Raw genomic sequence first — 13401 nt, forward strand, 5'->3', positions numbered from 1 at the left:
AATAATTTAACTAGTGTAGGTAGTTCTCTGAGATATAAATCCAATCAATTGCATTTTGTAGTCAGGATAGCAAAACTACAACTCAACTCTGTCTTCCTGCCTCTCAGCCCTTTAACTCAACACTGCGACGTTCCTTATGCAAGCAAAGCAAGAAACACGTTGGGAGTGGTGAAAGATCAAGTCTCAAAATTTCACCTTCACAGAATGTTAAGCTTCTTCAGTTTATATTGAGGCTTAACAAAGAATCACAGAATGGTTTGGGTTGGAAGGGACCTCAAAGATCATCTAGTTCCAACTCCCCTGCCATGGGCAGGGACACCCTCCACTACACCAGGTTGCTCAAAGCCTCATCCAACCTGGCCTTGAATACTTTCAGGGACGGGGCATCCACAACTTCTCTGGGCAACCTGTTCCAGTGCCTCACCACCCTCAGAGTCAAAAATTTCTTCCTTATATCCAACCTAAATCTTTCCTCTTTCAGTTTAAAGCCATTGCCCCTTGTTCTATCACACTGCATAAACTGCCAGCCAAGTACATTATTAAAGACCTACTTCCCCACTAAAGGGTCCTCGATGTGTTTACTCCATCACAAAACAAGGCATCAGTCTAATAGTAAGTGCTCGCCATTGTATGCATATTCCCAACGTCCATATGGGCTACCAGCATCTTACCATGGAAAACACTACACAAAGTGATACTATTTCACCACAAAGGACGGCGTATGTACACACAGGAGTCTGGATTGACCAGCGTAACAAGTAGTCCCACACAGACTCCAACTCCATCTCTACGCAACATCTGGCAGTAGCAAAACAAACGCACGGAATTTAGTACATTACATTTAGGCAGAGAAGGGTCTGAACAAAACAGAAAATGACAGATAAGATGACCACATCCTGACCAATTTATAGTTCTGGCAGCTAAGAACACTTAAAACTACCACACGATGTACAGTTATGTGTCTGTGTTCGGTATTACTACACACCAGTAGCTGGATTAATTAAATCCAAAGCATGTGCAGTTTTGAACAAGGTCTCGGAACAACTTCTAGGAAGTGAAAGGTCACTCCTACCTAAGCTCAACGATGCTGCCTTACTAATTAAAATTATGACACTCTAAGACACATACAAAATCCTTACCTCCTGGTTCTTGAACATTACTGTGACAAAGTGATCACATCTTTAAAAATAAAGTTAATTATTTTTCACAGGAAAAGATCAGTCAGTTTAAAACTGATTTCCTTACTGGATTTCTTTAAAACATCCCTATATTTTGTTTTCTTTATAAAAAAATCAAACTTTTTCTTCCCCCCTCTACCTCTCCCACAGACTACACCAATATTACAAGTCCCATATGTTTTCAAGTACAGGCAGACCACCACCATAACACTCAGGATCATGTAAGAAAACATACAGTGATGATTTTGAGCATCTGTTATTAATCACAGAAGAAGCTGAAATGCCAAATAAATAAAAAAAATATTTACTTCTCTCAATATAGATTCACATTCCCCCAAAACATAAAATTTTGTTTTTATTTAGGTAACTAGTAACTGCCAAAATACTACCTTGGGCTGATGTAGCCAGATCATGTAAGCCATTTCATGCTCCAGCAAATAATTCCCCCTCCCCCCCATTAAGAGCTAATCTTTTCTTTCTGCTAATTATGACTTTTTTTTTCCTGTAATCCTCACTTTACAACAAAGTTGGTATTTGTCTCCCTGTGAATAAGCCCACCACTCTGTTTAACACCAAAACAAGACCCTCCACACGAGTGGATGTACTCTGTCTTCACATATGGGATTTATTAGACCGGGCTTCCATAGATTAAGGAAAAAAAGACATCTTCTAAATTTTTTGCAAATCCTGTATTTGATAGATTTGTCAGTTTTGTCCTCTTGCAGTATTTTTCCCCTCCATGATTTTCTAACTTGTTTATCAATATAATACATTGTCTTAACTTTGAACCACAAACCCTCAGACTGGAATTGTGGCCTAGACCTAATTTATATTTCTGAGCATATTTCTATTAGATAAATAATTGAATAAAAATAAGTATAATTTTATTTATTTTTTTTTTTAATTTAAGTATTATTTTACAATATTTCATGTGTTTCATTTTGGAAAGAGAGCATCATAATTTTATTTTCCTCCAGTAAAACAGGAGATAGCAAGTTTTGGAAAAAGAAATGTGAAGTTACACACTGAATATTCTTCCCAATAAATTAGTTTCCTAAAAATTTCTCTACATATTGGCTACAGATACATTCTTTTGCTTCTAGAAAGTAAATTCATAGATGTTCTGCATGCTTCTAAAGCTATCACTGCAAAAATTTACAACTGTTACCCCGACACTATCACATTCCTCTGAAAACGCATGGCCCCTTTTGCAAACTACTCTTTAAACCATGCCTGGAACTGCATTTAAGCAGTACTCCAAATGACATGTAAACACCACAAATACAGGAGTTTAGTCTATCATTATGTTTTGTTGGTCCCACAGCAGATTAACGCTTTCTTCCCATCACAGTTAAGAGGGTTCCAGGACAGTTTTGCTCTAGGGGGAGCAAAAGGTTTTCTCACAGTCAAACGCTACGCTAACTTGCCTCTTACACAGCTAAAAGTTCTGAGAATTCGATGCAAACAACACAGTTGCCATGACATGATCAACTGTGAAATTTCTGTCTTTGTGCAAACTCCATACAATCCATACAGTGACCATAACAGGGTAAGTTACAAAAATCATAATCATAAGCCTTAGCCTGAAGTGGTCACATAATAACAACCACAGAAAAGCTAGCAAGTGCATCTACATACACATGTTATGTATGAAAAGGCAATCTGTTTATTAGAGTCATTTGTGTATTTTTTAAAGGTACCAGTATACATTTATACATTTTATTCTTTGTTATTCATACAGAGGTTTTCTAAACACTGAAGTTCAATTAAAAAGTCTCTGTGCTTATTGCATAAATATCACCATGCTGGATGCAAATTCAGCTATTGCCATAAAATCTTAAGCAGGAGATGAAGAAAAGCAATGCAAATCTCAGCATTGTTTGGGAGGTCCTAAACACTTTTATTACTATTGGAAATGCAGGTACAGAAAATATTTTCATTGGCCTTGCATTATTCACATTAAAACATGTGAAACTTACATGCTAACACAAGAACAGTTCTATACAACTCAAAGCCAAAAATGACATAGCTATAAAGGGGGGCCCCTTCACTACAAAATGGAGGGTCTGGGGAGAACGGTGTTTTGTGCAGGAAGCCTCTATGTCCTCTATTCTCTACCCCACTATCTTTTTCTTCGTGCTCAGGGAAGATCATTGCCATAGCTGCACAACCTTTTAAAACAGATGAACAAAAGAAATTAACAAAAAGAGCAAATATCAAGAAGCATTCCTTAAAGTGATCCCCCAAACACCCATATTTGAAATCATAGGGACTTTTAGTTACAACAAAAACTAGAAGTGCATAGGGGAATCAAAATAAAGGCATTTAAAAACATACAGTTAGCACACAAGGCACCCTTGTCAAAGCTATCATAGCAACGTGAAATGCACAAACCGGTGAACAACTCCCTGAACAGCTACACTGAAGCACCGCAGACAGCACGGTTAGTGGACCGGCCAAGTTAAGATTGCTTCCAACAAGAACGCAGAAGGGCCTGAACGGGAAAGCTCCTGGCACACCGGGACTGACTTGGCGAGCTCCAACCAGACCCCTCGGCACACAGAGGTTACCTCGGAGGATGAGCAGGAACGACTGGCTGATCCCACCTTACCCGGATCAGAGAACACCACGCCAGTCACCTCGGAACAGGCAGAAAGGTGGGAACGGGGGCTGAGACCTCTGCCAGAAAGGTCAACACGGTGCAGCCCGCGAAGCGAGAACGCTTCATGCTCCATGTTACCGGGGAGGCCGGCTAAAAAGGGGCCCGACACCCGACAAACCGGGCCCGGAGCAGGAAGGGGGCGCTCAGGGCGCAGGCGGCTGGCGCCAGGGGAGCTAGGCCCGGCTACCGGGGACGAGCTTCGGCGGAGGCGTTAGCAACCGACGAAGGAGGCCGAGCTGGGCAGGAAGGCGGCCTGGGCCCTCTGCCCGACCGGGGTTCCGGCCCGAAGCCCCAGCAGCAAGGACGCAGTCCCGAGCGGCGTCCTCCCCGCCCGCTCCCACCTCTCCGCCGCCCCGCACCAGCCTCCCTCGGCCGGTGAGGCCCGGGCTCCCCCTCTCTCCCGCGGGCCGGCGGCCTGCAGCGCCCCATCGCCTCCGCGCGCCAACGCCCCGCACTCACAAGTCGTTCTTGCCCCCTTTCTCCCAGTTCTTTATCCACTCGGCAGGGAGCAGCGCCGCCATCTTCCCCGTGTGGCGCCGAGAGCCCGGATGGTGGAGCAACGGGCCCGGGTCAGAGGGGACGCAGCGGCCCGCGAGGAACGACGGGAGGGAGGGAGGGAGCGCGCCGCGCCGCGGGAGGCGGCGCTCGCTGCCACCGCGCCTGCGCGTTAGCGCGCGCGCCAACCCCGCCTCCCGCCGGCGGGGACGCGCGAAGAGGCAGCGCCGCTGCACGCCCCCGCGGAGCCCCGCGCCTTGGGCGGGTTTAATGCGTGTGTGGCACGAAACGCTCGTCATGACGTCAGTCCGTCAGCAGCACAGTGACAGTTAAGACGATAAGGTGGGCCTGTGAGAACCTCGTGAAGTTCAGCAAGGCCAAGTGCAAGGTCCTGCACGTGGGTCAGGGCAATCCCAACAAGTACAGACTGGGCGGAGAATGGATTGCGAGCAGCCCTGAGGAAAAGGACTTGGGAGTGCTGGTGGATGAGAAGCTCAACGTGAGCCGGCAATGTGTGCTGGCAGCCCAGAAAGCCAACCGTGTCCTGGGCTGTATCAAAAGGAGCGTGGCCAGCAGGTCGAGGGAGGTGATTCTGCCCCTCTGCTCTGCTCTCCTGAGACCCCACCTGGAATACTGTGTTCAGCTCTGGAGTCCCCAGCACAAGAAGGACATGGAGCTGCTGGAGCGGGGCTAGAGGAGGCCACAAAGATGATCCAAGGGCTGGAGCACCTCTGCTATGAAGACAGGCTGAGAGAGTTGGGGCTGTTCAGCCTGGAGAAGAGAAGGCTCCACGGTGATCTTATAGCAGCTTTCCAGTACCTAAAGGGGGCCTACAGGAAAGCTGGAGAGGGACTTTTACAAAGGTGTGTAGTGATAGGACAAGGGGCAATGGCTTTAAACTGAAAAAGGGCAGATTTAGGTTAGATCTAAGGAAGAAATTTTTCACTCCGAGGGTGGTGAGGCACTGGAACAGGTTGCCCAGAGATGTTGTAGATGCCCCATCCCTGGAAGTGTTCAAGGCCAGGTTGGATGAGACTTTGGGCAACCTGGTGTAGTATGGCACCAATCATTCTTATCCAGCTGGACTGAGTTGAGATAATGAACTACTAATTAACTACTCAACTCAAGGTACCTATCCTGCCTACAAGAGGCAGGCCATTTCCTCCTGGCTGTGGAAGATGGAACAGCGTCCCTGGTGCCGCAGCCCAGGCTGGTGAGCAACAACTGGTGACCCTGACGTGATACATCCATGAGACCCTGGGAAGCCCCGACTCCCTCGCCGAGCGCCCTGGCTGCAAAGGAGCCCGAGCCAAAAGAGCCGGAGCTAGAGCCGAAGCCGGGAGCTCGAGCGAGAGTCCTTTGGAGAAGAAGGTAAAGCCGCAAGCCCCGATGTGGTATTCGCGGGAGGGAAGCGTGCTGGAGTTGGATGAATGGGCCGGGTCTCTGCTCACCCATAAAGCCTTTGTGAAAACAAAAACCGGTAAAACAAAAAGGGGGAATTATGGCACCAATCATTCTTATCCAGCTGGACTGAGTTGAGATAATGAACTACTAATTAACTACTCAACTCAAGGTACCTATCCTGCCTACAAGAGGCAGGCCATTTCCTCCTGGCTGTGGAAGATGGAACAGTGTCCCTGATGCCGCAGCCCAGGCTGGTGAGCAACAGTGTAGTGGAGGGTTTCCCTGCCCATGGCAAGGGCGTTGGAACTAGATGATCTTTGAGGTCCCTTCCAACCCAAACCATTCTACGATTCTAAGATCCGGTAAAAACCACTCTGCTGCTTTTCAAGAGCTCACCACCGAGATTCCAGCATCGCCGTTTGAAAACAGCAGGAGTTTTACTATTTTTTTTAAAAAAAAAAGCAAATTCTGTAAGGGGAATAAAGCTGTGCTCTTTCCCAAAGCCACGTGGTGCTTTGCATCACTGCTCCCCAAAAAACTGCAAAACTGTCACCCACGTGTAATCCCGTTGCTGAAGGGTGAGTTAACCGGGAGTGCAAGCGGGCAGCACACACGTGCCCTCTGTTCAATCCACCACCCCTCCGATAAAGCAAAGCTGGAAATCCATGGACTCTGGAACTAACTGCTTCCTCTAACTCAGGGTGACCTAAAGCCAGGCAGCGTGTAAGCAGCGTGTAGCTCTGTACGGATGTGCAAGCAACCTCTGTGCAAGCAGCAGAGCCGACCTTAGAGTAACCACCAACACACCAAACAAATTTAGAGAAAAGGACTTGAGGGAAATAAAGAAGGTGGTATGATTTTCAGAACATTTTGCGCCTTAAGCTCACATGGCCCTCAACAGTCCTTCAGGATGTTTTGTTATTCACGTTCTGCGTGTTTGGAAAGCATCTGGCAAAACAGTGCGTGGCCAGGGGGTCGGTTGTTCTAAACACCTGGAATTGCAAAAAATACAACCCTGGTCTTCAAAATTCAGAGACCCCTGTCCATGATGATGAGCTGTCCATGATGATGAACTACCTCAGCACCCCTTGTGAACCATGTTGCAAGAGGAACAGGTTTTAGCCTTCAAAATAAAAAGCAGATTTTCTTCATCTTTTGCCACAATGTTTTTACCAATACATTATCAAATTAGTTTTTCAATTGCAATTTAGGTAATATTTTGAAAATTTAAACATTTTTCATTACCCTCTGACAAGTTAGTATTATTTTAATAAATTATTAACTGATTAGATTTGTTAAGGCAGTACATTTAGTAAATTTTTTAATAAAAAATGTTTTAAAAAGTTTTTATATAAAAATTATTATGAAAAATCTAAACTGCCTCTAATTATACCTTCATCTTTCTTGGACATTCCTAATGTGGTCACTCTAATGTGACATCTCTGTGAGGTAATTTTTTATTAAATAAGACACAGTATTGAACCCTACACCTGCAAGTACACATTTCTTTAATTGATTATATCACATTATTTATTGTGTTACAGTCTCCAATAGAAATCCAGAGTATCAGTGAGACATTGTACTATGTTTGAAACTTGATTTTTTTTTTGCAGATGATACATTTGATTATGTGTTTATATGATTATGGATATAAACATGACGAACAACTATCTGGATGTCTTCTTCTGATTAGCATCCCTAATACATGTGCCCATTTTATTACATACTATTCATCTCCGTAAGTCTCTCCAAGCTGTTCTTAATTTCCTTCAGTTGTTAATCGGGATATATGAGTTAAGAAATACTTCATTTGATCAGGTAGCACGCGTTTTCAGTCTTTCCAGAAATTCATCTTGCCTGCCAAGAAATCTTTATTTCATCTGCCTTGTCAGTCTTGTACATGCTTCCTCCTCTGTTGAAGTGTAAATCATTTCATGAGTATGACGAAACTGAGGAAAAATGAGAATTTGAAATTAAACCAAAATTTTTTTTAAAAAAAGATGAGGCCTAAGTGCCCTTGTGCCTGTTTCAGTGCTGGCACTGCTGTAGTTTCTCTGCTGCATCCTGTGTTCTCCACCTTCTACAGAAACATACAGCTTGCAATCACTTTGTGTAGAAGTGTTGTTCTACAACGACCATAGCCCTGATCAGAAACTCGGTAGAAATTCAGCAAATCCCTGTAACTGCTGACGGAGAGAGGGAATAGTGGTGTTTTAATTATAATTCACAGCCAGTCCCTGTGCAAGCTGTGTGCTATACAGAATGCTGTTGTTCTTGGTCTGTGCATACAACACCTGCTACAAAGGGACCCGTTACAGCCCCTGAACTCTGCAGTAACACAAGTAATAAAGGAAGAGATGGGTTCTCTGCCTCCAGTACTTAGATTTTTAAATTAGATGCAAACTACATTTCGGGCATATATTATGCAGTGTGATAAAAGGTAAGCTCAGTTTAAAAGTGCCGAATGTATTCATGAGGGATTATTTTTAAAAGTTTCATGAAATAAATATATTTAAAACAGACACATGAATGATAAAAGGCACAGAATTGCAAGCCTAAGGAATAACATGAGAAGGTATCACAAGAGAGTGCAACAGGTGTGTTTAGAAGATAACCCTAAGAGATGCATAAACAGAAAACAAAAGGTATTAGGAATAAGGATTTACGTAGGCACAGAGCTGTGCAAGGTCTGGATGTCAGCATGTGAAATTTTGCCTTCCTAATGAGGATGAAGAGACACTCGTGGAGAAATACAGAAGAATAAAGCCGTCAAGTCAATGCAGGATCAAAAAGGCTAGATCCCAATTTTATTCAAGGAAACTAAACCACTTCTTTTGTGAAGTATATTGGTAACAGACTGGAACAGGCAGAAGATAAAGGGGGTTATTACATGCAACATAGAAATATATGTGACAGAAAGAATTTCAAAATCAAATTAAGCATGACATAATAAATAACAGCTATCAAGTCTATGAGAAGCATGTACTTTTGCTTGCTATGTTTTGTGCTAGAAGATAATCATTCAATATAAAGATCATTGCTCATGAGTTCTAAGTGTAGGAAAAGTAATTTCAGGTCAATATAACAACTTTATGTTTCTTTTTGTTGTAACACAGGGATGTTTGTATCTTCCTATGCTAATGCAAACAACATGACTGCAGTGTCATAACTGTTGAAAAACTCCAACTTTTCTTACTTGGATGTTGTAATTCAGCAATGAAACCACCTAACAGAGACAAATTATTGTAAACTGAAATATGGACTTACATAATTGAATTTGGTTTTAAAGTGGATGAGTTACTCAGTGTAGAAATGAGATAAATGTTCGGTGTTGCACCTTCTTGCAAAATCCTGGCTGCTTCTGCAAATGCTTAGAACCCCTGACCATCATTGAGAGCAATTTCATTAAAAATACTGTCTTCCTCCTTTTTTGGCCAGAGCTACAAACTTCTTTTTAAAGATCCTACATGGTTATTTTCAACGTCGACTTCATACTGTGCTAACACAGTGCAATAAACAATTTTTATTGTTTCAAAGTCGATGAATTTTTGTAGCAAATGCCTGTGGTCTGGCTCGCGGCAGAGTGCCGTGTAGCCCTAATAAATAAGTAGTATTCTATAATCACCTTTTAGTTAGCAACCACAATAATTAATGACACGAGAGCAGATTTTCAAAGGTGTTAAGGATGCAGTTGGGACCATAAAGAGATTTTGCAAAAGTAGGTCAGATGCGTGGCTCCCACGGCTTTCAGTGAGTCTCTCAGAACTACCCGGTTTCAGTGTATTTATCTCACAGGCACTTGCCTGCAACTTTGAATATCTGAATCTTAGAATATATGCACTTAAAATGTCATTAGAGTGTGGTACAGCTTTTCAAGGATGAGAGGTTTAAGTGGTTTCATGGTTTCTAAAGCTTCACAAAGTGAATGTGACTGAAAGGAATTTTAGAAAACCTGTAAGTATTGTAGATCCACCATTAAACAGTGATTCAGTAAAAAAGTATTTTGTTCTTGTAAGGGTTGAGCTATTAATTAAATATCTTATTAAATACTTAAATAATTATTGAATAATTAGGCCTGGGATTAAATGACAGTCAATTATTGTCAAACAGTTTAACCAAGTCAGCATTACTACATTTTGTATATTATCTATACGCTTCATTTACAGTAACTAAATAGTATAGTGAAATTGTGGTGAATAGTACAGCTTTTACAGTAAATGAAATGCATTAGCTGTTGGCGCTGAGATGCTGCAATTCTTTTGTGTGGTAGATGCTTTGTAAGTTATTTACAATCCATTTAGAGCCTATTCTTATGAGCATTTATGCTGGTGAGTAATTTTACCTGCCGAGACATGCACAGACCAGACATGAGTAAAGTTTTCCTCTTACAGAAAGGTTTGCAAAATCATGTCCTAATATACTGCAATTTTTTCATATGTAGAGATATGATTTGTAGCTCAGAATTATTTGCACTTTCTCAACACGTTGCAGTTCTCTGTTCCAAGTTATTACTTTCAGGTTTTTAATAAAAACAGTTAAGAATACTAAATAAGCATTGACAAAGAAATAGTTTTCTTGCAAGTCCACATGAAATGAAAACTTTTCTTAGAAATTATCATCAAATGAAGGACTAGATATTTCCAATTTCATATTTAGAACTACAGCATAACAAAAAAAAAGAATGAAAAGCATATGTAAGAGTATAAATACAGGTTTAATATGCTTGAGTTTTAGAGAAACATTTGTTCTAGACTCAGTTTGCTTGCCATTTTTCCATTAACTTTACTGGCAGTTTAAGATGGAAACTGGGGGCGGGGAGGAAACAGATATAGATCTTTATAGAGGACCTAAATGAAGTTACTTAGCACTTGGCTAAAATGTATTTTAGATGTATTTCACAAATTGTCTTGCAGATAGTTTAGGTATTACACATTTCCTATTAGCTATTTATTATATATATATATACGTATTCCAGCCATTTACATTTTTTATGGCTTTTACTGTCCCAGAATCATAGAATACTTTGAGGCTGGAAGGAACTTTTGGTGGCCACCTGCTCCAAAGCCCTGCTTGAAGCAGAGCCTAAAAAGTTCAGTCAGGATGCTCGGTGCCTTATCTCAGAGAGCTGTGAATACTTTCAAGGAGATGATTTCACTGTCGCAGTGTTTGAGCACTAAAGCTTTTTTCCTTCAAGTCGAACTGGAATTTCCCTTGCTGCAACCTGTGTCTACTCTGAGAGGAGTCTGATTCCACAATATTTCTATAGCACTATAGAAAGCATTTTGTGATAGCATTTATATAAAATATGCTCTACTTAATAAAGACGCGTGATATATAACCTCTGAAACATAGACACTTGTACATTTTAATAACTTAATGCAGGCAAAGCAAAATATTTTGAAAATAAGTAGGTACCAGTTCCTCTTTAGATTAATATGTTTTTGACACAGAGTAGTCTTCACTCCCAGGCTATAAAATCATATTTAATTTTGTCTTATCCTTGCTTATGTGGTGGACATTTTTCTTAGTACTACCTGGTGTTAGCTGAATTGTGAGGAATTCCTAGGTTAAAAATTAAGATCTGTATTTTAGTTCTGTAAAACAGCCTGTATAGTTTATTCTCCATCTTTTCATGAGGCATTTATATCCTAGTGAAAGTGTCATGGGCATCCTAAGATTCCTATAAATGAGTCAGAGACCTTTGTCAAAAGCTAGGATAGCTTTTTGTTTCCCTCCGTTATTTCTAGAGGTTGACATTTACCTTTCCAAATGTTGGGATAAAATAAGATTTTGAAAAGAAGGAAAAATGATGATGACTGCAAAGGCACGATATGTCACACTACAGTCTTAAGTCACCTACTGTGCTTCCTCCCTGAATGTTTTGTCCCAACTGCATTAAAGAAAATGCCTTTGTTGGGCACTATGGTAACAGCTGGATAGCAGCAGGAAGTTATTTAGCTTCACGGCAAATACAAGGTTTTCAAGGGTATAGTATATTATTCAGCTAGGAAAAAAAAAAATCAGTGTTAATTTGATCTTATAAAGATGTATTTATTCCTGGTTTTCTAAATAAATACCACAGACACTAATTAGGAGAGCTGGAAATGTACAAAAGCAGAAGAAATAAAACATTCAACAGCTCATTTCCTCAGTATTAACCCACTCCATGAATTCATGTGACAAGGCACAGCTTTATTATCTGCTCTGAGGAGTAAACAACTGAGTGTTTTACTTTTCTTGCATAGACATTTAAGAATGACTGTTTGGAATAAAATGTCCTTTATTACTTGGCTTTTATGTCATGTCCATTTAAGAATTAATTGCTCTAAATTCCTGGGGTTTTTTTATGTTGTTAAATCAATCATTGTTTGGTGATTGTTCCTGTTCTTTTTTCTGGAGACATTTCCTAAATTCTCCTGCAGAAGAAAAAGGGTACAAAGAAGGCATGCTTCCACATTTTCCAGATGATTTCCATTTGGTAAATGCTGTTTAGGCAAGTAAGAATCCTAAACATTAGCTAGTACCAGCTGTTTCTATTCAGCCTGGCAAATGAAAGGAGAAACATTCTCAGTTAGTGATTGTCAGACAGATCTTAACAACTTTCAGGTTTTTTTCATAGCTCAACTTAATATCACTTCATCGTCCTGAGCTGTAAAATGTACCAGATTTAATTAAGATCAGTGGATGTGGAGGAGCACAGTCTTTGGGAAAGGTTTGCTTGTTTTCAGCTTGCAGAAAGCAGGATTGTTGAGTTTGACTGTAAGAGTTTGTTGTCTGCTTTTCTTACCCACTTTGCAATACAGGCAAGAGCCAACCCCAGTTTTAGGTTGCATTTCCAAACCCTGTTGGCCTGGGAGTCTTCTGGTCAAGCTGTTGGAACAGTTGCGTTCATCTTCTTCACTTGTTGGTTCCGTGTATGTTCGTGCACCCGCTGGTGAAGAATGGAAGGCAGAAAGACTAATGAAGCTTTTCCACACAATGCCTGTGAAGAAGGGGCTTTATTTGTTAAAAATGATGCTGGGAGCAATACGATTGGAACTGCGTTTGGTAGGCAGCAGACTAGTTATTTGCTTGACAACATATTTCACTCTACTTTAATGTGTATTTCTTTCTGATCAGAGTGTATAGCTCTAAAGAGTGCTGCTTAGTTTTTTCTGATTAGCATGAACAAGGAAAGACAAAAAGACCCCAAAAACCCCTGGTTCAGCAATGGCTTTGAAAAACAGAGAAATCTACAAATACCGGAAAAAAAGAGAATTGTTTCTTTAACCACAGTCTCACCAAATGGCAAAATGTTAGTGCAGAAGCAGAGATCTGTAAGTCAGTTACTGCGGGGATTTGTCTGAAGGATGGAGAGGAGCTGTTCTAAGGGGCTTTGCTCCCAGCCTGAGCTGGAACCATTGCATGGATGATTCCTGTTTGCCTGCTGTGAGGAATGAAGGCACAAAGAATAACTGAAAAATGAATTAAGAAACATTTTGCTTTGCAGTATGTGCACCTTCATAGCATGTGCCTTATCAAGGTCAATTATTGGAATCTCAAGATAATAGTATGTAAAGTGTGAAAATATGAGAAAAAAACCCTAGGAATTTTGCACATTTTGTAAGCCGAGCAGTGACAGTATCATTGACAATGCAATTTACAGTCTTGCAGCACTATCTG

At 41.3% G+C, this 13401-nt stretch overlaps 1 protein-coding gene across 10 annotated transcripts in view; it reads right to left on the reverse strand.

The window, feature by feature from the left end:
* The window catches only part of THOC2 (THO complex subunit 2), a 58337-nt gene extending 53897 nt beyond the window's left edge, over window positions 1-4440 (reverse strand). For 8 of the 10 annotated variants that reach the window (XR_015222511.1, XR_015222509.1, XR_015222508.1 and 5 more), the window contains exon 1: window positions 4300-4396. Coding sequence is in view for 6 of the 10 variants with exons in the window: in XM_086619744.1 (XP_086475870.1) it covers window positions 4300-4361 (62 nt within the window). In the remaining 4 variants the exon portion in view is untranslated. Of the gene's footprint in view, window positions 1-4299 lie in introns of all 10 variants that reach the window. The other 2 variants (XM_086619747.1, XM_086619746.1) reach the window with 2 other exon arrangements.
* Between the last annotated feature and the right edge of the window lie 8961 nt (window positions 4441-13401).

This window comes from Tauraco erythrolophus, chromosome 13 (genome assembly GCF_009769465.1).
Source record: "Tauraco erythrolophus isolate bTauEry1 chromosome 13, bTauEry1.pri, whole genome shotgun sequence".
NCBI classification, from domain to species: domain Eukaryota; kingdom Metazoa; phylum Chordata; class Aves; order Musophagiformes; family Musophagidae; genus Tauraco; species Tauraco erythrolophus.